The sequence below is a fragment of the Epinephelus fuscoguttatus genome, linkage group LG12 (assembly GCF_011397635.1).
Source record: "Epinephelus fuscoguttatus linkage group LG12, E.fuscoguttatus.final_Chr_v1".
Taxonomy (NCBI): Eukaryota; Metazoa; Chordata; class Actinopteri; order Perciformes; family Serranidae; genus Epinephelus; species Epinephelus fuscoguttatus.
In genome coordinates, this window is record NC_064763.1 from 4,068,026 (window position 1) to 4,094,510 (window position 26,485).

The 26,485-nt window shown below is 39.9% G+C and overlaps 1 protein-coding gene across 2 annotated transcripts in view; it reads right to left on the reverse strand.

Annotated features, from left to right (window-relative positions):
* Positions 1–1,055: 1,055 nt before the first annotated feature.
* Positions 1,056–26,485, reverse strand: part of mark4a (MAP/microtubule affinity-regulating kinase 4a) — a 57,013-nt gene continuing 31,583 nt past the window's right edge. The window contains exons 9-19 of one of the 2 annotated variants that reach the window (XM_049591512.1): positions 25,766–26,002; positions 22,294–22,413; positions 22,107–22,206; positions 21,820–21,929; positions 18,182–18,368; positions 16,350–16,561; positions 14,185–14,288; positions 11,826–12,110; positions 7,888–7,970; positions 7,200–7,244; positions 4,725–4,922 (exon numbers count right to left, since the gene is read on the reverse strand). In XM_049591512.1, coding sequence (XP_049447469.1) covers positions 4,858–4,922; positions 7,200–7,244; positions 7,888–7,970; positions 11,826–12,110; positions 14,185–14,288; positions 16,350–16,561; positions 18,182–18,368; positions 21,820–21,929; positions 22,107–22,206; positions 22,294–22,413; positions 25,766–26,002 — 1,548 coding nt within the window. In that variant the 3' untranslated portion in view covers positions 4,725–4,857. Of the gene's footprint in view, positions 4,923–7,199; positions 7,245–7,887; positions 7,971–11,825; positions 12,111–14,184; positions 14,289–16,349; positions 16,562–18,181; positions 18,369–21,819; positions 21,930–22,106; positions 22,207–22,293; positions 22,414–25,765; positions 26,003–26,485 lie in introns of both variants that reach the window. The other variant, XM_049591511.1, reaches the window with a different exon arrangement.

Here is a 26,485-nt window from a genome sequence, read left to right on the forward strand (position 1 = left end):
GAAACTCTGGGATTTCCATTCCAGAATGAGAGGTAACTTAAACTCTGTGTCAGTCACCATGGTAACTGACTCTCTTCTCAATTCCATCATGTTGAAGCAGAAATAATTCACATAGGTCTAGTTTTACACCTGGGAAGAGAATCCGCTGACCGCTGACGTGCTCTCAGATCTGAACAATCCTCTGCGTTTTTATCACTTTGCAGGTTAATCCATCACCTTCCAGCAGTCAGAAAAAGAGAAATCATGAAATCAGTGATCCACAAATGTTGAATCACACTTCACAAACAGAATTTTCAGTTTTACAAATGGTTTTTTTTTTTTTTTTTTTTACGAAAAAACCCCCAGATATTTACAAATACACATTTATTTGTAAAAAACAACACACAAGTTAAAAATACGAAATTTGTGTTTGTGAAAGGAATATTTCTATGCATAGAACAACACTGCCACCTGCTGGTGAGGAGGGCGGATCATTTGTGAATCATGAGCTATTTGTTTGTGGATCTGTGTGGAAATTCGACAAGAACGTCTCAAAATTACGTCATTGAAGAAAGCGATGCATGTGTGTGATTGGTGATCCACAAATGCTGAATCACACTTCACAAGCAAAATTTTCAGTTTTTTTTACAAATAATTTTTTTTTTTTTTTTTACAAATGAAAAAAGGATAGCCTATATTTATAAATACACATCTATTTGCAAAACCCAAAATACAAGTTACAAATTAAAAATTTGAAATTTGTATTTGTGGATAACAAAACAGGTGTGCAGATCAAGAAATATTTGTAGATCACCCTCTGTGCATATACAGGTATTAATGAGACAAATCTAACTCCATAAAAATCACACACTGTTGTTTGGTTTGGTTCTGTGTAAAAATGCACAAGAGGCATACAGAAGGGACACTATAGTGGCCCTATCTCTGTGTAAAACGGGCTTAAGTCTAACCATCACATATTAATACTTACCTTGTCAGATGAAAGCTATTATCAAATATTCAGATTGTGTTGTAACTGTAAAAACAAGACACAAAAATAAAGGGAAAAAAAAGCCAACATCAGTGAATTTTATTAATCTTCAGATCCAATTCTCCTTATATACCATAACCACTTGATGACAGTTTACAGTTTGTTTCTGAGGGGAGGAATTAAACAGCAGAGCAGTGTAAAATTACTCATACAGGTCAAACTGTGTGTGTTCTTCAGTCACTTTTGCATATAACATCAACTGTTTCCAAAGTCAGTTTGGAAATGACAGTGCATGTTAAATACTGAGCCCCCTGGGGTCCTAATACTGTACCCATCCACCATCTAACTCGGAGCAGTGACACACTGTCTCTGTGCAGGTATACACATTAACTCAAACATCAGGTCAACAAAATCTTTTCAAGACTTTTTCACAGTAGATCTCACCTTAAGACAATGTTCATCCATCTTATACTAAGAGTGAGTTGTTGTACACTAAATTATTTGCTTTGTAGCCTGTTTCACTTCAACAATTTCTATCGGAAGGCTTCACAAACAACCTCATTCATATTTGCTATCAGGAGACAGTGACATGACATTTCTATGGCTTGAATGCAACCCAGGGCTATCACCATGTTAGGGACTTATTGGGACTGGTGACAAAATAAAACCAAATTGCACAATTTGTTCCCAATGTCCTTACAGGATCTACAACTGAACATTGTTCTTAAATACTGTGTGCTGTGGTACATTTCATGGCATGTCTTAATACTTCTAAGAACTCTGAACCCCTTGAGTGTACTGAACCTATCCTCTAGCAAACAAGGTGGAGTGAAGTCACTGTATTTCACCCAAGCCCTCAGTTTGTTTTTGTGAACGGGGGAAAGACCGGGTGCTACATTTAGCACCACTTTTTTTTTGTATCAATTGATGTCTGAAACCGCTCATGTTTGCACTTCACAAAGCTTCAAATCCTAGGTGTGTATCATGTTTCATTTTTTCCCCCAAAACCCAAACTCTGAAGTCATGCAGGATTGCAGGTTGGTTTTGTTCCCCATTGTCACTGACAGAATCTGCTTTAAACTAGAATTACTTCCCTTGCTCTAGCTATAAATAAACCTTGAGCTCTAAGATATATATTATATTCATATACTTTATATACAGCCATCAATGACTGATATAAATCCTGTTTTTTAAATTATATTATTCTAAAAAATAAATAAAGTACCTGTGCAAATATCCACAAATTGAAGTGTTTCACATTTAAGACATTGGCGCCCTCCAGTGGCTAGTTCTGGGTATTACCTATACAGGTACACTGGAAGGAGCTGATTCAAGTCAAAGCAAAGTGCATTGAGGTCTATATTACCTAATGCTAATATACACCACAATGAGAAACATCCAGGGAGAGGACAAGGACAGACTGCTAGTGTCCATATTGGTGTCTGCTTCTCACCCTGAGGAGGACAGGTCAACACCGGTCTCCCCTGTTGGGCTCCATGAAACAGCACAAGCCAAACAGGACTAAGAAGATGTCAAACATGGTTCTACAATGTGAGACTGTGGATGATGGCTGAGTGTTCCCCTGCCAGAAAACAGGGTCTCAACGGAGAGCCGAGGAAAGCCAAATGCTTGTTGTGACCGTAGAAAAAAAGTTGGTGGTACATACGAAGGTGGCAGACAGCTAAGGTTGGCGTCCCTGTGTAAAAGTAGGGAGTTGAGGAGTTTATGATGAGTTGGAAAGGAAATGGGGAGTGGGGTAAGTGGGTGTTTTGGGTCACCAAGAGCAAAGCCACAACTGAGAGATAGTATTAACAGTAAATCAGCAGCCAAACAACATGATCTCTGTAGCCTACGTAAATATCACAATACGTTATTCACTAAAAACAGGGAGGGAGAATAGAAAGCTTTCTCAGTTCTCTCTCTCTCTCTCTCTCTCTTTTTTTTTTACATTAAATATGCACTGTATGAAGGCGCTGGGGGTTGTTCACTTTAAAGGCAACTGGACTAACGAGAAGAAAACACTGTGCACACTGCCTTCATCGTGACTATCCAGATTCTGAATACTCCCCCCTGATCACCACGGCCCACAGTCATCAATAATGGACATACCAGTTTATAGACTGTGTCACAAAAAAGGACAGGGTGGACATTTAGAAGTGCATGTTTCTCTGTGTTTGTAAAGGTGAGTGTGTAATCTGAGAGGTTCACTGCTTGGCTGATCCGCTTTTGGTGTTTCCCATGAACATACTGAGATGATAGCTGAGGCGAGATCACATGGCACAGAGAAGAACCAAAGAATTTGTTATTTTGCTGCGGGACAACAGACTGAACCACATTTGTATCGCGTTTGCTTTAATCACCTTGAAAGATTTAAATAGTAGAGGGCTTCTAGTTAGAAAGATATTCTCAAGTATGTGTCTCTGCTGTCATGTATTCAGTGTAATGCTTTTGAAGAAAGGTAAAGGGATGAAAATGGGTGAGAGGTTGGAAAATCCAAAGACTTTGAACAAGTTTTACTGACAATGACCAGCGCTGACAAACAATGAATCCAGCCAACCAGAGAGCAGCATGTGTGCATGAAGTCTTTTCAGAGAGCCAGCATAGAAAATGTATTTTATGGCAACAGTGGTATTAAAGTTATATAACCTTATAATATTTCACCAAATCAGCTGTATTGACTTATTTACATATTGGTGTAGCAAGAACCAAAAATAAAGCATGGAGTTGCTGCACCAAAATGTTCTCCTCGTCTTGTATGTGTAAAAATGTTGCTAACCACAGAGTTTGTTTCTCTGTAAACATTATCTACATTTTTAATTTCTCTTGTAGAGAAACAAATGTAATTTAGAGGTGACAGCTCTATCAGTTCATGAAATGGAAGATGTCACTGGCTCCTTGTGTTCCAGGTCAGCCTCTGATTGGCTGTTTCAAAGGCCTGTCAACCCTTTTCCCACTGCCCTAAATCCATTGCAGTTGGCACTGCTGTATGTACACGAGTCAAAGCAATGCAACCCTCTGTGGCTGCTTGTCTGATCACTGAGTCGGACCATATCCACATCTGTGCATGTTCTTGTCCCCAGGTGTTAAGAAGTCAGCAGATAATCATGTCATCGGTAAAGGGGATAAAAGGTGGACATAAAGGTGAGGTATAAAAGAACAATTTAAAAAAAGGACTGGCTAGTCAATGATGGCCATTACTCAAGAGAAGATGTTTTTTGAAAGTGACAGTGGGTAAAAACAATGATCAGAGCAATAAATAACAAAATAAAGTGTCATTATGGCTAGAGTAGCGATAAAAAATATTCAACTAGATTCCGTCTGATCCAGGTCCAGTGGGTGCAGTCACTCAGTGAAGAAGTTGGCTGAGCTCAGTGGGGTGATTGGGTGGAGGGGGATGCCTCAGTCTATGTGACTTTACAGGTCAGGTGTGCGTGTATCTGTGTGTGTGCATGTGTGTGTGCTGGGGGGGTCGTCATGAAAGAAACAGAAGGAGAAGTCTTTTCTCTCGGGTCCAGCCCCTCGCCCCTTTTGCCCATTTCCACCTCCTCTTCCTTTGCGCACACACATCAACACTCACTCACACAAAAACACTCACGCATACGCAAACACATCCTCTGTTCAAAGTTCAAGGTCCTTAGAGATTTGGGTGGCAATGTCCCGAAAAGCTAGCGGTGTCCCCCAGAGTCGCGTGTAGCGCACCCCGTTAGAAGTCTCGGAGGTGCCCGTGGAAAGATGGCACACCTCGGCCTCAAAAGCCACGCGGCCCCCTGCCACACCATGGGTGCAGGAGAGCAGAAATGGGCCAGCATGGTGGACCTGGCAGCCACATCCAAGCGCCGCCTCCCGCAGAGCCAGAACCACCTCCGCAGGGTCCCGCCGCCTACCGCCTCTCAAATCCCAGCCACGTCCGACGGCCCGGGGCTCGGACGCTTTTTGATACCCAGGTAGATGGCAACTAGGGAGAGGAGGAACAAAAAAAGTGTTCAGGCATTGGACCATGGCTGCTTCTGTTAGACTCATATTCACCTTATTCCTGAGGGCCCTTCTGTAAAAATGATTATGGGCAAAACTTAGGGTGTGATAGTGGGAACAGCAGTAAGCTAGTTAGTCACAGATCTGTATGGTCACCAACAACCAGATGTAGCTAAATTTGTTACTTTAACAACAATGTTGAACATGCACCCAGAACAAAAAGGATTGTTCCTATTAACACCAATACAATTTCCATCGCTTAACAACAGTGAAGAACAGGTTGCCACCTGTACTGTACAAAATTAATACTGAATTATACGGAATAAAAAAATAAAACACATCATCCCTTATTAAATCAATACAGGATTACCCAACTCTAATACATACACTACATTTTTAGAGTGTATGAAATGACATAAGAAAAACCGTAAGTGCTATATCGGAGACAACTGGACTTGCTTGCGTTACTTGAAGATGCTTCGCCTCTCATCCAAGAAGTTTCTTCAGTTCTAAATGATTGGTACAGAGTTGCAGGCTTTAAAGCCACAGTGTGTAGAAATTTCTCCCATCTAACGTTGAAATCATTTTGATTCATTAATCACAGACAAAATAACACGTTAATAACACTGAGGTGCCCTTTGACCCTGTGAATGAATGTTCAGATTTAAGAAATGCCCAGATGGAACTGTTGATAGGAACACCATTCTCTGCAATGTCTGCAGTAAGGAATTTTCATACCATCGGAGTACTTCAAGTCTGAAATATCACAGTAGCAGTGAACCCTGAGGTCTGAGCTAGCACAGCCTCTGATGCTAACACTAGCAGCCAGCCTCATCAAGCCACACTTGACCAGGCGTTCAGACACAAACTGAGTAAGTCTACCTGCGATCGACAAACTAACTTTCTTGCAAAATGGATTGCACTGGACTGCAGACCAGTTTCGGTGGTGGAGGCCAGGGGGACAATTGTGTCTAAAATCCAGCAACTTTATGACACATCTGCCAAAATTAATTTGAATTGACATTTTTTAAAAAAAAAACAACACATTCACAGCAAAAGTATGCAATTAATTTATATTGATTAATCACAGAGCAGGTAATTAATTAATTTTTGTAATCACTTGACAACCCTAATTATTGATATTACTTAAATTCTGTGTTATGTTTCACTCAACAGAACTCCATTTAATAAATCAGCAGTTATAAAAAAAAATGTGTTAACTGTGTTATTAAGGCAGATGAGTGGAGCAATAGCTGGTAAACATCCCGTTTATTTTTATTCACTTCACATTGAGCTAAAATAGATACAGAATTATGTTAAATGTTCAGTAAATGTGTTAGTGTCTCTTTATGAGTGGTATCAAATCATAAATCATCTTTAGAAGGAGTACATGTTTACTGTAAGCTAGCTTGGGCTCTGTTAAAAAGGAGAACAACCAATGCTTTCAGATAGCTGTCAGAGATGATAGAAATAATATCACATTATCCCATCTGAGGTGTAACAGGTAGTGGGTTTCATAGGTTTTATTTTCCAGTTACTCTAGACTTAATTCAGCTATATGCATTTAAAATTCATATTTGTCTATTATGTTTATACTGTGCAATAGTGACTTAAGGTACAAATACTTTTTTATACAGCGCAATAATAACTGTGCTATATTCTTCAGTATATGACTTTATTCTCACCAACACCTCTTGAATGTATATATGTATTCAACATACAATGCACATAATTGTACATATTTCTAATGTTTATTCTATTGATGTATATATTGTAGTAACCATTATAGCATAATACATATTTTATATTTCTGAATGTAACACTAGTTTATACAGTATAATGTAGCACAGCGCACATATTTGTATGTTTAAACACTTAGACTTAGCACAGTGAAGATATACATTTTATTCTTAATATCTTAAGTACTAATGTTAAACATTGTAGCATAATGATAATGCACATTGTTTTCACAATCAATCGCTTTATATTTACATACTTCTATTTCATACACTTATTTTTACTTGTTCTAATTCTCTGTTCTTTACATCAGAGCAACTGTAACAAATCACAATGTCTGATTTCTGATTCTGAAAAGGGGATTAGCATACCATACCATTACCACTGGAAAACACTGGTTCTGGTTCAATGCCAGAAGGGGCACCCATAAAATTCATGCAAGGTATCATGGGGGTTAGGAATAAGGTGGACAAACAAATGAACGATCATGTGCTGTTGATGCAGCTGGAACATGTGCACTGACCTTGTGACCGCAAATCTCCTGATTCCCTCAGATTCATTTGTGACCCTGCAGGACAAACAGGAAGAGTAAGAGGTAATCCACTAGAATAAAATCAGCCTTTCGACCAGCTGACAACTCAGATGAGATGGGATTCAGTATTGAATATCATAGAATGAGACCAAGCAAGCATCAACAACACCAAGCACGTGATGTGCACAACATTGTGTCCTCACCTAAATTTACTGTACTTTTTTGATTCTTGCTCACAGCTTTTAAAGCATGCAGATATAAATGCAGTTCTTTGACTTTAAATCACTTCTGTAAAAATGGTACTACACACTCCCATCCATTCTTACCAACCACACATGGAAAAAATATTCAGTGACTTTCTACCCATCAACCACAAATACAAACTAAAAACATCAAACAGTATTTCTAAGGGCACATTTATATGCAAGATCATAAATACTAGTTAAAGATAGTCTGTACTGACAATGACACTGATCCTGACATTGAAAGTTAAAACCAAAACAATCTTCGTTGATTGCAACCATGCTTGAAACCAAGTATGTGGGACCTTGACAGTACGAAGATGATTAACAAGTCATGCAAATAAGCAATAATTCATAGATGGTGGTATGGAGGAAGCAGGCAGACAGATGGGGCAGCACAGGCAGACAAGTAAGAAGCAAGAGACATGGGAACTTACTAACTGTTTTTGATCCTTGTGGAAGAGTACAACCCGAGACTGATTTGTTTGAGCCCTGGCGCTTGGACGGGTCAAGGTTGACCCTGATGCCATGACGGGGGGAAAACACAAAGAGATAAAGATGGAGAAAAAGAGGGAATATGAGGTAAGAGCAGGGGGTGGGGTTGGGGGATAAGAGTATATTATTGAGTCACAGGAGAGCAAGTGGAAGAAAAGAGCGCAGCGCAGGAGCTGATTGGCAAGGATAAAGCTGAGGTTTGATAAGATTAGACGCGTGATTATGACGACTGGGAGGGAGAGGGAAGCAGAGGATAATCCAGGGCCACAGGAGGGCTTGCCAAAAGGCCTGGGTAAATACAATGTTGTGATAAGCATGGATCCATATCCAGGCTGTGCTCAAGCTGAAACGAAGAACTTCACAACGCTGCATGATTTCATATCATAGATTTGATTTTCTTGGTTTGAAGTGGAATCTTATCTTTTGAAGAAATACTTTACAATTAAAACAAAAACAAATTTGCAAAAATTAAAATATACCAAAAATGTATGCAAATACCAAAGCCATTGTAACCTCTTCCCAGTTTTTGTTTATTTATTAGGATCCCCATTTGCTGTTCCCTAAAACACCCTAAAGAGAGCACGGGAGAGCATGGGTCCACTTTTGAAAACCCGCCCATACCGTAAAGCTCAGTACCAGAACTGACCCGTTAATAAAGGTCCCACGACCCGACCTGCACCAAAGGCTACAATCACTCACATTAAGATGAGTTCTCTGTTCTTGAATTACAAATCCAATGGAGGAGATGTCTTTTACACTGGCTGTGCTCCATGCCAGGATGGTGAAAACATTCTGCTCAATCACTGCCAGGTTAGGAAACATTTTAGCATGCTCTTTCCACCACTGTAAAACCTCAAAAGGATCATCTTTGGGTGTCTTGATCTCAATGTAGGCTGCTACCTCATCCTCAGCTGCAAAGTTTCATGGCTGGAGTCCTACACGTGGTTGACGTATGTGACGGGGGTCAAAGGTTCAACTTGTGTCATTGACTTTAAAAATAAAAGGAACTGCAAAATGATAATATTGATTTAGATGTCAAAATATGACACATATATTGTACATCTTTTCCATTTGTTTTATTCTGAAATTTTAAAATACATTTTTGTTATATTTTTACTGCCTGCTTGCATGTAGTTAATTTTTACCCATGCCTGTACCCATGAACATATTTTACGTTATATACATATTTTTACCCGTAACACAGCTTTTTGTGGGTTACTTGTTGGGTACCTGTGGACCCACCAGTTCCGCTAGGCTAATAAACTTTGCAAAGTTTGATGACATCACAGATATTTGAATCACTTTTCTAAGCTCAGGGAAAGTTTTCTAAATATGAAACCTCCATGGATCAAATATTCATAATAAAAAGTATCATAATTAACCTTGTTTGCAGTTCAAGGTGTCCTGTCTACAATTTTACAGACATCTCTGTAACAGCGGTGATCTATGGAGAAAATGCTTTTTTCACTGCAATACTGAGAGTGGCAGTATACCAGCTGCAACATTAAAATGATCAACACATGAATGTATCAATAAATATAACACAATATGTGATATACATTATTCTAATAGCATAATGAGTACTTTTACTTTTGGTGCTTTGAGTATATTTTGATACTAATACTTTCGTACTTATGCTTAAGTTAAATTTTGAATGCAGGACTTTTACTTGTAACAGAGTAATTGCAACTGTTGCTTCAGTAGAATATCTGAGTACTTTGTCCACCACTGCCTTTTCTCTATGACTACAAAAAAATGTGGGAATTGAAAATAAAAGTACTGTATAGTGGAGAGAGGTAGGAAGGATTGTCATAACTGATGACAATAGCTTTATAAATCAAGATCTTGTCTGAATGACAAAAAGTCCCTTTCTATCGGTTTAAAGTGTAAATATATGGATGAAAATACATATGGACAGACAGACAACCCCAAAACATAATACATATATTAAAAACTTTTAATTCCAGCAATATTATTATTAGTTAAACTTGACATCAAATTTTTGTAAACAGTTTGACATTTTGGAAAATATACTTTCTGTCAGTGATTTACATGAGAAGACTGATGCCCCTCACAAGTCTGTACTGTAAATATGGAGCTATAGTCAATGGACTATTAGCTTAGCACAAGGATAGGAGACAGGGGGACAGCTAGCCTGACTCTGTTAAAAGTTAAAAACACACACACCAGGGGTCCGTTTCACAAAGCAGGTTTAGTGAAAACTCAGAGTCTGTTAACCCTGAAATGAGGGGAAACTCTGAGTTTTCCGTTTCAAAAAGGGAGGTAACTCAAACCAGAGAAAGAGGGGTAACTCTAGCCTGTTTCAGAGAGAGAGGTAACTTAAGCTCTCGGTCAGTTACCGTAGTAACAGACTCTATGAACCTAACCTGGTCGGGACCAGGTTTTTCCTCAATGAACCTCAAGTTTCTCTCTGTCTCCGCCCTCTTTCAGAGCCACACACTCCATTTGATTTCCTCATTCATTCAGTCAGCAGGCGAGTTTTGTTGTAGCCTTGTTCTGCCGTCTGTCATTTTAAAAAATCAATAAAAAAATCAGAGTCAGTATATTAGAAGTCCATTAGGCACAGTAGGTGGCGACTGTTTTCACTAACATGGCATGTCCTTTTGATAATGATCCCGTGGATGAAGGTGCAGCATTACTGCGCAGAGAATTAAATATTCGTCAGGAGATGGTTATCAGACCGCGCATAGATGTTCAAGCATTTCCAGACAATTATCTTTTTGAGCTGTACCGTTTCACGTCACAGTTCATCATCTACATACACAACCTAGTTTTTTGTACAATATCGGAGATGCTGAGCACTTGAGTAAGGCAACTGTATGCAGGGCGGTCAGAAAAGTGTGCTCATTTTACGGGCATCTGCCTTCTTTCTGTTGGCTGAGTAGAAGTCTGTGTTAGTTTAAATAGGCTTAATTATTTAACAGAACATTATATAGACGAGAAGACGTGTGTGAAAACAGCATTATATTGGGGATAAAACAACTGCACAGTCAAACAGCCACTTAATATTTACTTTACAATGTATAGCGTGATCAAAATGATGTACCTCCATGAGATTATGCTGAGGTCTTACCCGTTTGAACAGTGTTTTTATATTTCATCCTAAACTGCTGCCAAGTGCGCTTCTCCCCCGCGGGATTGCAGCTAAATGAAATAAATTAATAGGCTGCCATTCAAGCAGTTTTTCCCTGTAATATTATTGTGATTGCAAAGGACTACATTTAAACTTTGCATTGAATGGAGCAGCAATGTTCTCCCACGCCGTCTCCCTCTCTTTTGCAGCTGCAGCGGTGTTGCACTTCTTTTTGAAAACGTGTGCAAACTCGCCGTATGAGCGCATTAAGATTTCTAATTCTAGCGGGGTGAAAAACGCAGCCCTCCTCTTCCCCGTTGCCATGGTAACTCGTTGAATCGGGGCTCCATTGATGCTGCCTTTTTATAGTTGTGGTGCACGCGCTTAACTCCAGGTGAAACTACTCCGAGTTGATTAAACTGATTCAAATCAGCTGTTCTGGAACTGGAAACTCAGAGTTTCCTATCTCAGAGTAGATCAACTCAGAGTTCAGGATTAGACTCAGAGTTTGTTGAACCTGCTTTGTGAAACGGACCCCAGCACTTTACACAAGGTGGGTCTTTATGTATCTCATTTGTTTATTGAGTAAAAAAACAGTGATCTTTAATAGTGCTGGTAGGCTCAGTTCTTACTTTTAAAGAGAGCCAGACTGCCTGTTTCCCCTTACTTCCAGACTTGATGCTAAGCTTAGCTAACAGTCTCCTGGCTGTAGCTTCATGTTTTTTTAATGCACAAACATGAGAGTGGTATTGATGTTGTGATATGTGACATGAAGCATGCATCTACCTGCGAGTGAGTTTCGAGGTCAGCTTGGTGAAGAGGTTGGAGGTCGCCCTGGTGCGGGCGTGGGGCAGAGGGCTGGCGTCATGGTGGGACAAGGTGGGTGAAGTCGGTGGGGCTGAGTAGACTGGGGGCCCACGGTCCCTCAGCTGCCCCCCATGAAAAGTGCTGCGGATGGTGGAGCCTCGGGTCAGGCGGCATCGGTCCGAAGAGGAAGAGGAGGAGGCAGCTCCGGCCCCAGAAATGCTGAGCGTTGAGGGAGACGCTGCAGGCAAGCGGTGGCCCAGGGAGCTGCAGACAAGAAAAAAGAAGGGTTATGTCTCAGCTGGCCTTGGTATTTTTTATTTATTTTACCTTTTTATTTGGTTTCCTAAAATGTATATAACTTGTTTAGATAAAATCCCCATTTCCCTACCTTTTGCTTGCACAGCACAATTCATTACTTAAAGGTTAACACCACCTAAATTAAGAATTCCAATATGTTATCTCCATGGCCTTGGAAAGCAAAATCAATATTTGTACTCTACTCTCTCTCAGAGCCAGAAACCAGAGAGGTAGGTCTTAAAATTTTTGATGTCATTAAGTATTTAGTCTGGAGCTGCTCCATGGACAATGAATGGGAGCCTGATTATGTGGACCCAGAGAATGTTTGTTTTTGTTTTTATAGCCAAATGAGCTTTAATCTATTGTAGTGTTCTCAGTTCTGAAACAGAAAATGTACCCATATTCTCAGAACACTCCCCTGGGTGCTCTCAATGTCATCTAGAACATTTTTCATTGTTCGTTTTCTACGGAGTATCTGCAGACTTTATAACCGATGACATAACAATTTTGAGTTTCAACACTAGTTTTTGGATTTTGGAGAGTTGTTCATGTTTACTAATTATTTTGGACTGTCTAGGACCATAGGAATAACATGTATGAAATTTCCAAATGGCTGTAGTTAGATTTCCTTCCTTGCTCATTGTTAAGAGGGTTTTAACCTTGAGCTGAATTATCCACAGAGGTCCCTTCCTCTCTAAAACAAATGGATGAGGCGATTGAAACTGCTAATAATGCTGGAAAAAAGCAGTTTCATGTTACAATCAGTGCATCTCCGACGCTGTTGGGCGTCTTGGAGGCTGGTGACTTGCCCACAACATGCTGTTGTGTGCTCACCCCTTTTCTCTCATAAGCAAATGTATGCTCACCTTTTTGTGATCCAGACTATCAGGAGGTTTTTAATTATCCACAGAAGTCTCTTCCTCTCCAAAACAAACAGATCCTGATATTTTAAATGGTAAAAACACTGAATAAAGTAGTTCCATTACAAATCCATGTATTTCTGATGAAGTTTGACATGTCACTGCGGGGAGCTAGTCCAACACATGCTAATGTATAGTCACCTTTTTTCTCCAGTAACATAAGATCCAGACGTTCAGAAGGCTTTCATCGGGAGTGGAACTATCCACAGAGGTCTCCCCTCTCCAAAATAACCAGACCAGGTGATTTAAACCAGTAAAAACACTGAATGAAGCAATTTCACGTTACAAATCAGTGTAACTCAGGCACTGCTCTTTGCAATTGGACTTTCAACAATGGTGGCGAACACAATAAAATATGATTGGCCCTCTCTGTAGTCAGTGTGTGGTTTGTCCATTCTGGGCTACTGTAGAAACATGACAGTGCAATGTGGCAATCTCCGTGGATGAGGACCTGCTCCATATGCAGATATAAACGACTCATTCTAAGGCACCAATTCTTATTTTCAGGTGATTATACACTAAAGAAAACACACTGATTATATTATATTCCATTTCTGCCCGTATATCCACCTAAATCATACACACTGGACCTTTATTGGAGGGAACCTTTTACATAAAAAGCAGAACTGTTTTTCATTGATTTTTTTTAACTCTTCCCTAGTACTGACATCAGCAACAGAATCTAGTATATCACTGTTCCCCATTGTCTGTAAGCTGTGTTAGCTTCTAATGATTAGCAGCTTTGTTAGCTCTATGATGGAAGAAATATGTCTTATTTTGTCTGAATTTGAAGATGTGGGCATAATGTCAGTAGAAGTATAGGAATTGAAGCAGCAAGCTTCCAAGAAACAAAATGTACTTGGAAGTTCTATTTTAGATTTTCACACATTCTCCGAACAACAGAATAACTGAAGGGGACAACAGCTACTTCTTTAAGTAAATATCTTAAAGTAAAATTACTACAGCAGTCATCTTGCACGAATCATTTAAAGTTAATATATCATGTCTTTATGTAATTGCTTTTACTTTACCTCCATAATATGTGTGGCTGTCAAATTGTTACCTGCTCATTCTACCAATTAAAGATCCATACTGACAAATAATAAAGCACAAAACGGTACCTGTTGTCTTTGCCGTTCTGCAGAAGAGAGTGTCTGTCAGTGCCTGAGCGGTCAGTGCATACGTATGTATTCCTGCGTGTCATGGCACTTCCAGGGATGTTATTCTACAGAGAGGGGAATAAGGTAAGAGGCATACAAACATACTTATAAGTATGATAAAAAATAGGACACGCACATCCCTGAAGCCCACTGGGTTGGGTGCTGGATCACAAAGTATTAAAAGCATGAAAAAAGAAAAAAAAAGCGATCCGCACACCAAAAGAGCTCCTGTATGCAATTTTTTATTTTGCGTGACGTTTCGAGCGTGGTGCTCTTCCTCAGACTGCTAATCATTTACAATGAAGTCGCCATCTTAAATAGCCATAATGCAAGGATCACACCACGTGGTACATCTCCAATAGGAGGACAATTCTGCCATATAAAATAAAATATAATATAATATAATATAATATATATATATATATATATATATATATATATATATGTATATGTATATAATGTTTAGTGGTATATGCGATCATGTATAGAGAAATATATTGTGTAAAAACAATATGTTGAGGATTTTATATGCATATAGAGCTGCGACACCCCACCGCATAAGGTTCAGGAGATGCAGAATACGGGTCAGGTTGTTGCAGCCCTACATGAACATGATCAAATACAAAAACATGTACATGTACATACACATGTAGACATGTCTACATGTGTATGTATGTATATGTATATATACACAATGTTGTACTGTATATCATTATATTGAAAGGAATGGTGGATATGCGACATATTTTTGTATTTGATTATGTTCATGTAGGGCTGGTCGCTTTTTCTTTTTTCATACAAACATACATAAACATAAAATACATACTACAAGTCACTTTGATATTCAGAGGTACTTTGTCCTGGAAGTAGGCTAGCCTGGTAAGCTCAACAGTCTGTTTCACTCTCTGTATCAGTCTGGACTCGGTGCTGCCCCAGACACCATCCAGAAATTAAAATCCAATCAGAACTAGTCAGGGATCTGCATGTAAGGGATTTGACAATGTAAGCAGCCAATCAGAGACTGTGTTGTAAAATGCTGGCCGGAGCTCGCAGAACAGTGATGGTGGCTCCTGAAACAACAAGCACTAGCACTAGCTAGTTGAATATCACTTTTTATAAAGTCCTGACTTCACCTGTACACTGTGGCGGTACACACCCATAAACATCCCAGACACAGAACAGAGGGAGAAAATAAAAAAACCCAGGTAGAGGGAAAAGTCTCTGCAGCTAAATACACCACCATGCATTGAGAGTGGGTCATAAGTGATGATTGAGTGGGATTACTCCTGTTTGAGTCCATTCATATTTTTAGGAAAAACCTGCATAGTATACCTTTAACAATATGTCTAGTGAAAATGAATAATGGAAATAAACTGTAGCTTTTAACTGAGGGAAAATGGAAGTCTGAATTGCATGACTTTATTTTGTAAATAGTAGGAGGGAGCCCAGATGGGTATAAAGTTGGTCAACGTTGTCTGTGATAAAAACTATATAAAAACTGATATAGATAACACTGCATAGTTACAGAACAGAATGACGCCCTCTTGACCACTTTGCATCAACTTTTGAGATGGTCCCTAACTTTAGCTCCTCAGTTTCCCGTCTACTGTCCAGTCCTGTACAGTGCAGGCTTAAACATCAAATCTTGAGGTCAAATTAACAGCTGTGTAACATCAGTCAAGCTTTATTCTGCACTGCACAACTTATCTGGTGAAAACCAATGACAGATTTTTAAGGATGAACCTTGCTGAACTGTGAACATGAAAATATCTATACCTCAGTTTTTAAGTTTACATTTTTTCAAATCTGATCACGTAAAGTCCATCTGCTGTGCCTGACAACAATCACCTGGATTACTTTGAAACTGAAGAAATACCTGACAACCAAGATCAGAAATGAGAAGCAGCACCTTTTTTTAATGATTCTAAATGGTTTTATCGACATTTGCCCTCGATCAGAGATCCTGGTATCACTGTAGCAGAGGTGATGAGTTCAGTTGATTGTAGCAGTGTGTGTGTGTGGATGATGTTGACTGACAAATAACTAGAAGCAGTGGTGTGACCTCTGTGGCACACTGTGTAGATTCACAATCTCCTCTCTACTTGAGGAGGACATTTGTCACTTACTGTGGTAGCCGTCATGTCTTTGCGGCGGTCTGGGATCTCAGACTTGTTGGGGTTGTTGGCACTGCTGACCATTGGGCTGGAGGGAGGGAGGCTGTGGCTCCCCATCACGCTGCAACTGGCCTTACGTGAAGGCATTCGTCCCTCCCGCAGCTCACGGTCGCCCGTGCTAGTGGGGCTCCGTTTGGGGTGCATGACGGGCATGGAGGGCCCGCCTTTGTTGTGGAGGACAGCAGAGCACAGACACAGAGACTCGTATAAGGAATATTCTGTATAATATAAGTGGGTTATGCAAGGTATAACCCTTCCACACAGCTAGTCACATCACAATGGTATAAACAATAACCTTGCAGAAAATACATGTGGATGCTGATAGCTGAAATGCATTGCTGAAAATGCATAAATATGAAACAAATTGCCCAAAAGACATAAGAGCTCAAAGAACTGGAAGCCACAACGTAAAACTGACAGAACTGAAGGCTGAACTGCATTACCAAAAGTAACTAAGAGCTGAAATACGTTGCTAGAGAAGGTGGAAGCTTAACTATAATATTGTCAATGGTTGAAAATTAACTGAAAAGGCTGAAATAAGAAATGCTGACGCATTTAAAGACATAAACAGTAAAAGATAGCTGAATACAACTATAAATGTCTTAAAAGAGGGTAATGTTTTGATATTTAAATGGTTTCTGCAGCTGAAAGTATGCAGAAGTAGATGCCAAAAACTGCAGAAAATGGTAAAATAAGAATAAGGATAAAGATTTGAAGAACATAAGCATGGATGCTGAATCTACACAATAATATTAGTAGTAGCAGACATCAGTCTGCCCTCTGCACCAAAACTGGAAGACGGCTCCGCAGAAGACAAGCTTGATAGCTGAAGGCTCTGGCTCCCATTTTACATTTGGACAGTTCCAGAACCACAACTAAGCCTGTGCTCTTGGAGCTCAGTGTTCTGGTAAGATAATAGGGTACTAGAGGGTTTTATTGTTAGCAGGCATGTGCACAGGTAGATCCCAGGCTGTACTCAAGCACCTGCCTTTTTGGACTCAGACTAAATAAGTGCCCTTTTTGCCAGACATTTTTTTGTAGTTCTTTCTCTAAATTTATATTGGAGTGCTTTTCATTTAGTAAATGGCATTAAGCAAGTTGTATTGCCTGACAACTGCTTTTGAGTTCTAATTCTGCCCCTCCCTTTTTAACTTCCCTTATCACAGCCAAGAGAATTAATGCAAGCAAACTGAGCATCCTGCCTAGCATCATCTCCTCGCTCTGCCTTCGTTGATGACAGGCAGCCAGGTACCAATGGTGTTTGCCCTAAGCCTCTTCATTGTTTGTCACTGTTGTAAAATTATACCACTATGAGTATATGGGTATTGATTAGGAATGTACAATAATATTGGCATGTCATTGGTATCTGCCAATATCGGCTTTAAAATGAACTATCAGAGTCAGCCAACATGCTTTTTCTTATTTTGCACAATGAATGAATATTACATACATTGAAAAGCATTCTACCTCATGTCTCCATCTGCTGGTGGGCCATCACGATAAGAGTATGCATGCATAATATTATGTTAATTCCCCTACATAGAGCAGCATGCCCCTGCGTGTTAGTTTAAACTCCATATTGCACATTATAGCTGCATATGTTTTTTATAACTCATGAAGCAAGTCTTCACAGTGTCTTTCTTCGGGACAAAATCTGTTTTTGTATGGGAAAGGCAGAATCACAAGTGTTTTTTATTTAAGATGAAACATTGTGAAATTGCAGGTTTCATTCATCTGGGACTCCAACAGAGATCAACAATTAAGACATTAGAGAAGAGACTCACAGAAGTCACTGTGTCGTCGCTGCCTATGGTAGGTGGAGGCACTGCGCTGGGTCTTGCTATGTGAGGAGGAGGTGGAGGAGGAAGAGGAGCCAGTGGCTGAGGAGTGCTTGTTGGTCCCATTGGTGATGGGGCTTGGTCGAACCCTTGCCAGGGACAGGCTACTAGCAGTGCGAGCCTCACTGCCCTCCTATTACATCACAGTGATATTGAAAAGACAGATGTCAGAAAGTGTGACCTGTTATAAAATTTTGGGTTGTGGTAAGAGGGGTTGCGTATCGAACTCACTGCTTTTTGACCACTGATTGAGATATGGCGGAAGCTGCATTGTCCTTCATTCCATAACCAGATATTTCCCTTTTTCCCTTCCATACTTTATTTCCAACATATTCTTGTCCTTAACCAACCCCCTTACCCAACCACCCTTATATGTGCTCCAAAGCTGGGTAAATACATGAAATATCACCAGGTACATTTAATCATTTTTTTTAATATAAGTATCAAACTTAACCTCAATTTCTGCATTCTTTCAATTGCCTGTGCATCCCTTTGTATAGTTCCGTGTCCTGTCTCAAAATGCAAAGGTTTTTGTGGGTCCCAGACAAAAGATGACCAATGTGAAAGAAACATGGCGATATCTTTGATTATGGCTTTTAAAATGGTGGTTCTACATCGCACACTGAGAGAGGTTCAAGGATGGCCATTGTCACTGTCTTGCTATCACAGACAACCTGGGATAAAATTCTGACAGTGTCAGAAATTTGGGATGACCATCTCACTGTGTGACTGCTGTTACGACCTATGTCTATTAACCCACTAACCAACCAATAGAAATGCAGCATGAAATGACACACTGGCGCTAAACCCAAACAAACAGACGGATAGCAGTTTGCTATGGAGGCAAAACGCACTAAAAGTAATGTGTGAGCAACCTAGCAGCTAGCAAACACACCCACCCACCCACCCACACACACACACACACACACACACACACACACACACACACACACACCACAGTATATGGTGCCTATAAAACTTTAGGTTATTTAATAATGTGACCCTCTATGTTGTGCTTCACAGTTGGAGAGGTAATAACCCGTGCAGCAACCTTGTGCACTCAGTATGGGAAACTATTGCATCGTTCATCATAGCCTGCGATTCAGTAGGCACTGTCATTGTACAGTCTGCATACATCAATCCCAAGTGTATTAGTTCCATGTCACACAGTGTAACTTGCACTAAACTTAAAAGATTGCTAAAATCTCACAGTCTGTAGGAGGCTTAATGAACAGTTCAGCTCCAAAAACAGAAAATCTGTTTGTGACGGCAGATGTTTTAATCGTGGCAAAAATAAATGAATGTGTGGGAAACCCTGGACTGGGACACTGAAAGAACAAAAGAGAAGGTGGAGGTTTGTATGTAATTGCTTTCAGTTCAGTTCAGCTTGTCAGTTCATCCAGACAGCCAAATCTGTTCTGCAAATGGATTCAGTCACTTCCGACATCATTTTATTAACCTGCTCCCAAAAATATACAGTACAGGCCAAAAGTTTGGACACACCTTCTCATTCAATGCGTTTTCTTTATTTTCATGACTATTTACATTGTAGATTCTCACTGAAGGCATCAAAACTATGAATGAACACATGTGGAGTTATGTACTTAACAAAAAAAGGTGAAAGAACTGAAAACATGTTTTATATTCTAGTTTCTTCAAAATAGCCACCCTTTGCTCTGATTACTGCTTTGCACACTCTTGGCATTCTCTCCATGAGCTTCAAGAGGTAGTCACCTGAAATGGTTTTCCAACAGTCTTGAAGGAGTTCCCAGAGGTGTTTAGCACTTGTTGGCCCCCTTGCCTTCACTCTGCGGTCCAGCTCACCCCAAACCATCTCGATTGGGTTCAGGTCCGGTGACTGTGGAGGCCAGGTCATCTGCCGCAGCACTCCATCACTCTCCTTCTTGGTCAAATAGCCCTTACACAGCCTGGAGGTGTGTTTGGGGTCATTGTCCTGTTGAAAAATAAATGATCGTCCAAGTAAACGCAAACCGGATGGGATGGCATGTCACTGCAGGATGCTGTGGTAGCCATGCTGGTTCAGTGTGCCTTCAATTTTGAATAAATCCCCAACAGTGTCACCAGCAAAACACCCCCACACCATCACACCTCCTCCTCCATGCTTCACAGTGGGAACCAGGCATGTAGAATCCATCCGTTCACCTTTTCTCGTCTCACAAAGACACGGTTGGAACCAAAGATCTCAAATTTGGACTCATCAGACCAAAGCACAGATTTCCACTGGTCTAATGTCCATTCCTTGTGTTTCTTGGCCCAAACAAATCTCTTCTGCTTGTTGCCTCTCCTTAGCAGTGGTTTCCTAGCAGCTATTTGACCATGAAGGCCTGATTCGCAGTCTCCTCTTAACAGTTGTTCTAGAGATGGGTCTGCTGCTAGAACTCTGTGTGGCATTCATCTGGTCTCTGATCTGAGCTGCTGTTAACTTGTGATTTCTGAGGCTGGTGACTCGGATGAACTTATCCTCAGAAGCAGAGGTGACTCTTGGTCTTCCTTTCCTGGGTCGGTCCTCATGTGTGCCAGTTTCGTTGTAGCGCTTGATGGTTTTTGCGACTCCACTTGGGGACACATTTGAAGTTTTTGCAATTTTCCGGACTGACTGACCTTCATTTCTTAAAGTAATGATGGCCACTCGTTTTTCTTTAGTTAGCTGATTGGTTCTTGCCATAATATGAATTTTAACAGTTGTCCAATAGGGCTGTCGGCTGTGTATTAACCTGACTTCTGCACAACACAACTGATGGTCCCAACCCCATTGATAAAGCAAGAAATTCCACTAATTAACCCTGATAAGGCACACCTGTGAAGTGGAAACCATTTCAGGTGACTACCTCTTGAAGCTCATGGAGAGAATGCCAAGAGTGTGCAAAGCAGTAATCAGAGCAAAGGGTGGCTATTTTGAAGGAACTAGAATATAAAACATGTTTTCAGTTATTTCACCTTTTTTCGTTAAGTACATAACTCCACATGTGTTCATTCATAGTTTTGATGCCTTCAGTGAGAATCTACAATGTAAATAGTCATGAAAATAAAGAAAACGCATTGAATGAGAAGGTGTGTCCAAACTTTTGGCCTGTACTGTATAATGGGGACATTCCCACATCATATACAGTTAAAGTCCTGGACTGATATGACAAACATATTTACAAGATCACCAAAAAAGAACCTTTTTTCTTGGGGTTAAGCAAAATCAATGCACACATTTAAGATGTAACAGTGGACAATCCAATTGTGTGAATACAGTGTGATATTTTTTCCATATTTTTTTATTTTATTGATAAACTAGTCTGTACGATAATACCCAAAGGTATTTGTGAACAATTTGTCAAACATTATAAAGAAGAGTTTCATGCCTCTTGGGTAGTTTTTGTAATTTGTTAAACACATAGCTGGCTGAATGTCATGGGAGATTCCAGCAGCAAACATAGTAGAACAAAGTTGAAGATGTAGAAAGGAAGAATGGAGATACACTCCAGATATTCTAATTTAAAACATTATTTTGCAAATTAGTGTGTATGTCAACTTAATATACATAATTAAATATTGGGTACATCTTTAGAACTCACATCGCCTTTGCGGCCCAGCAGTAAGTAGGTTGCGGTGACTTCATTGTATTTCTGATTGAGCAGAGAGTCCTTGATTTCCTCTGGAGTGAAACCCATCCCCACCATCACCTCTGAGGAACACAAACAACCACATATGAAAAGTCAAAAAAGCCACAGTGATATGAAACATCTTTATCTTCAACAGTTTTTTTTACGGTGAAGGCCTGTCAGTATGCTCTTTGAACCAGAATGGTCAGCAGGCCAACAGACAAGCTGCAGCCACAGTTACAGGGGTCCAGCTGACTCACCTATGCGAGCTGGATCACTGTAGTCTTCAACTGGTTCTATGTGGGGCTTCAGGTCATCCCCCTCATACCCTGAATTTATCCACTTGTCCTTCATGACTTGCTGTAGAAACAGAAATACAGAAAAAGCCTTAGCTGTACTGGAATTTAACATGAGATTAGTTACACATGATGTGCTCTGTGTTCTCACATCAAGGGTGCAGCGTTTGGCGGGGTTGAGCACCAGGAATCGGCGAAGGATCCCCTCACAGTCTGTGGACATATAGAAGGGCACACGGTACTTTCCCCTCAGCACGCGCTCCCTCAGCTCCTGTTGGCCACATCCAACACGTAACACAAACAGCACATTTCAAAATCAAATATACTTAATTTGACCTTAATGCTATCGTTGGAACAAATTTTAATTGGAGAAGAGACTACTTTTGCATTGGGCATTATGTCAGTAACAGCACTATGCATCCTGACACATAGTTTGACTCAGAAGAGAAAATTCTGACTTCCAATTCATCATCTTTTATGTTGAAGTTTCAGGTAACATATCCAACTCTATATAATGGCTTCTGTTGCATACAGATCCCCAGGTCCCTCACTGCAGGCAGTATGCTGGGGTGCAGTCAGATATGAGAAGGGTTAAACACACATTTGTCTCCATTCTCTGGTAGAGCTCCAGGGGGGCATTCATTGCCATCTGGTAGGTTTTGGATGAAAATACTATTTTTAGTTGTTTGGTTTTTTGTTGTTTTTTTAGCAGCAGGTTGTACTACAGGGTACAATAACGTTACAGCAGAGAACATATAAAATAATGTGTTCACACTGCTATTCACCAGTGAAGTGACATTTGGAATAGAAATTAAATACTAAATTTAAGGAAGCTAAGTACATTTGTTATATAACTCAGGATATTCAAATAGCAAACAACTTATTTAATGCACACAAGATAAGCATATACACTATATGAAAACATAATGAGGATAAAAATATTTTTAAACAATAAATTTGATCCTTGTCCCATGATTTTTACTCTAACTGTACACTGTTCCATACATAGAGACCAGATTTTTCAGTGACAGCATACAGTCGATTAAATGACGTATTTACTTGCTTAAGAGATTATTTCTGTATATGTTCTCTGGTGACCAGCATTACATTTGAATCTATATCTCCATACTAGTAATACCTGATGCAGCACTCTATAATGCAACTACCTTATACATGGTCTGTTCCATCAATAACTGCAAACTTTACATGGAGGTAAGCATGTTTTATTCCAGCATTATGGTATCGGTATTGACTATAATATGCTATTACCACCTTTCTCTAAGAGCAACTTTTATTTTCAGCAGGCAGGCACAAACATAATTTCAAATGTAATGTTGCTCCATGTCCACTGAGTGTAAACAGGCAACTGTTTCCTAATATTTTCAGTCTCATTGAATTCTTCCTCATCTGCAACATCCTGGTGCAGACTATTTACTGGAGTCTACCAGCCTGCCGTTCATATGGCACTTGAAAATAATTGCGAGCAAGGCCGTTCTCGGCTTTCATCATCTGATAGTCTGACACCATTTTTGTAACATCCCCTCTAATCAACGAAAATGAAACATAGATTTTGTCTTAGTTTTTATTATTAAGATCTATTTTGAGCTCGTCATCATCTTGTTTCTGTCATGGAAAAAAGGTTGTTGTCATAGTTTTCATCAACAAATTTAACACTAGGTCAGGTGAAAGCTTCTTTCAATGTCTATTTGTTTTACCACAATTCACAGATATTTTTACAGAAAAGGGTGGCATTTAAGCAACAATTTAAAGGGAAAACAATCAGGGGAACTGTAACTATCACGTTTTTTCCTTTTTTCCTCAAAAAAATATTGAGAAAAAAAAGAACGACAACTGGGAGAAAAAACAAAGATCCTGGATCACATTCAAATCCAGGATGCCACCTCTACAAGTCACACACTAAGCCATCACTGAGCCACCAGGATGCCACTACATCTCTGTATTTGATTTAGCTTTTCTGTCCCTGAAAGGGCAGAGAAACCTCTGGGCTGTTCTACCAAATTCTACCATCTACCGTTACTGTAAACTGAACTCATCAGATAATGTAAGATACAATTTAAAGCAAAGCAAACCACTCAACCCCAACTGATGCTCAACAAGACACACTTTTAACTGCATGGGTTTCATACAGCACAATATAACAGCTCCTCAGTCAAAAAACACGATATGTTTATCATAAGTCTTACAGTACCTGTGAGAATGGACAAAATATTGCAGAGCAGTAACACAGACAGGGATATCTGACACACTACATGTTAACACTGTTACAGCAACAGACAGTGTTAAACACCTATTTTTTGGAGGGGGGGGGGGGATTTTATTTGACATGAATTGCATAAAAAGGCAAAATACAACTTTTATCACGAATGACTTTTGGGATGCACTGACATTCAAGACACTGAAATCCCAAACAATGTGTATCTAAGGATAGATTCTTCATGTACAGGTTTTTATAAGCTTTTAAGAACCAAACTGAGTGCCTCAGTTTTTCCTCGACTAAGTAACTGGTTATTGGAAAAACCTTAATAAATTAATTAATAATGGCACAGGTTGATTTTAACATTCAGTGATGGGGTCACATATTAAGTGGGGGGTCTGGAGGTCCTCCCCCTTGAAATTTTGAGCAACAAACACTTCATTTCCTGCATTCTGGTGATTTTTTACTGCACAAATTTACAGTGGAAATGTCTTTATTTATGTAAAGGAAAACACAAAATTTAGGTGATATGTTGATGATTCAAAATATAAAAACAGGTTGAAATGGAATATAATGCAGGAAGGCTCTCAGACATTCTGAATAGCATATAAATATTTATTCTCCTGTAGATCTACTTTTCTCATTTAATGTTATTCCTGCTGAGCCAACACACATCTAGGCACAAATAACTTCTCCATCCTCCTTGGTGTCTTTTGTTTGGGGAAGTAACCTCTTTCAATGCACATGCGACACCTATTCACAAAATTGAAAATTAATTTGATTGAATTAATTCATAAACATGTGGGCTTTATTAGCTCGTAGCAAGATTTTTGCTCGCTCAAAACCTATCCCACATATCTGTGTTCTCTGAGAAAAAAGTTGTAATATTATAAAAATACACTTGTAATTTAATCAGAATAAAGTTATAATATTTAAAGAAAAACTCAACCTGCCCTACTGTCTGCTGTGCATTTTGTTATTGCTCTTCTGATATGGTAGTTCCCCCTTCAGACCATCTGACAGACACAGAACCCTGTTTGAGAATCCCTCTGCAGGAGACAAAGTTTAAGCGGCTGTGCTCTGCTCTTCATCAGAGATGGAATACTGACTGAAACTAACTTACTGACAACACTTTTGATCAGGCATGACACATGACTGTCCTGTCCTGAAAAGTAAAATGCACTGTCCCTTACTGAATGAATACCAGATGCGATTTGTTCCATATTTTTAACTGTTAGAGTGAGGATAATGTAAACAGGTTCACTCAAATATTGGTAGGGACATGTTCCTACTGTCCATATGCAAACTTAAGCCATTTATATGTAAACTCATTACTGTTTCCATGACCAAGAGAAGATTCTTCCCCTGAATGTAATCGGACAGACAGTTTCTCTTCCCATCCACTTGCCTTTAGGTTCTGCCCATCAAAGGGCAGTGAGCCGCTGACCAGCGTATAGAGGATAACCCCAAGACTCCAGACGTCCACCTCAGGCCCATCATATTTCTTGCCCTGGAAAAGCTCAGGGGCAGCGTAGGGTGGTGAGCCACAGAATGTGTCCAGCTTGTTGCCCAGCGTGAACTCGTTGCTGAAGCCAAAGTCTGCAATCTTGATGTTGGAGTCGGCATCCAGCAGTAGGTTCTCCGCCTGAGTCATACATATATTGTTGCAAAGGAGGACGAGGAAAGGATGGACGGCAGGCGGGAGAGAGGGCAGAAAAGGGATGGAGAACAATATGTTGGGGGGAGGGAAGAGGTGAGCAGAGGGCAAAAGAAGTTGGATAAGGGGAAGAAGAAAATGTAGGAGGTTGCAAGAAGAGGATTTGTGATTGAGAAAAAAGAAAGTGCGAATAAGAGACAGATGGGGAGGGGGGATGGAGCTTGTGTGTTGTCCAACAACATAGATACTGTACATGACTCATAGTTTATATGTCACTGCGTGTGTTTAGGAATGAAATAATCTATTAGAACAGGAGCAGGCTCTGACTGCCTCCTACCCTTCCCAGTTTCTCCACTCATCAGTGCTTTACTGTATGATTAAGATGCTAAAAAGCCCCTTTCAAAGACAGAGATTAAGACTTGTCCCCGATTATAACTTTCCGTTCAGTGTAATCTGTCAGTGCAAGTAATG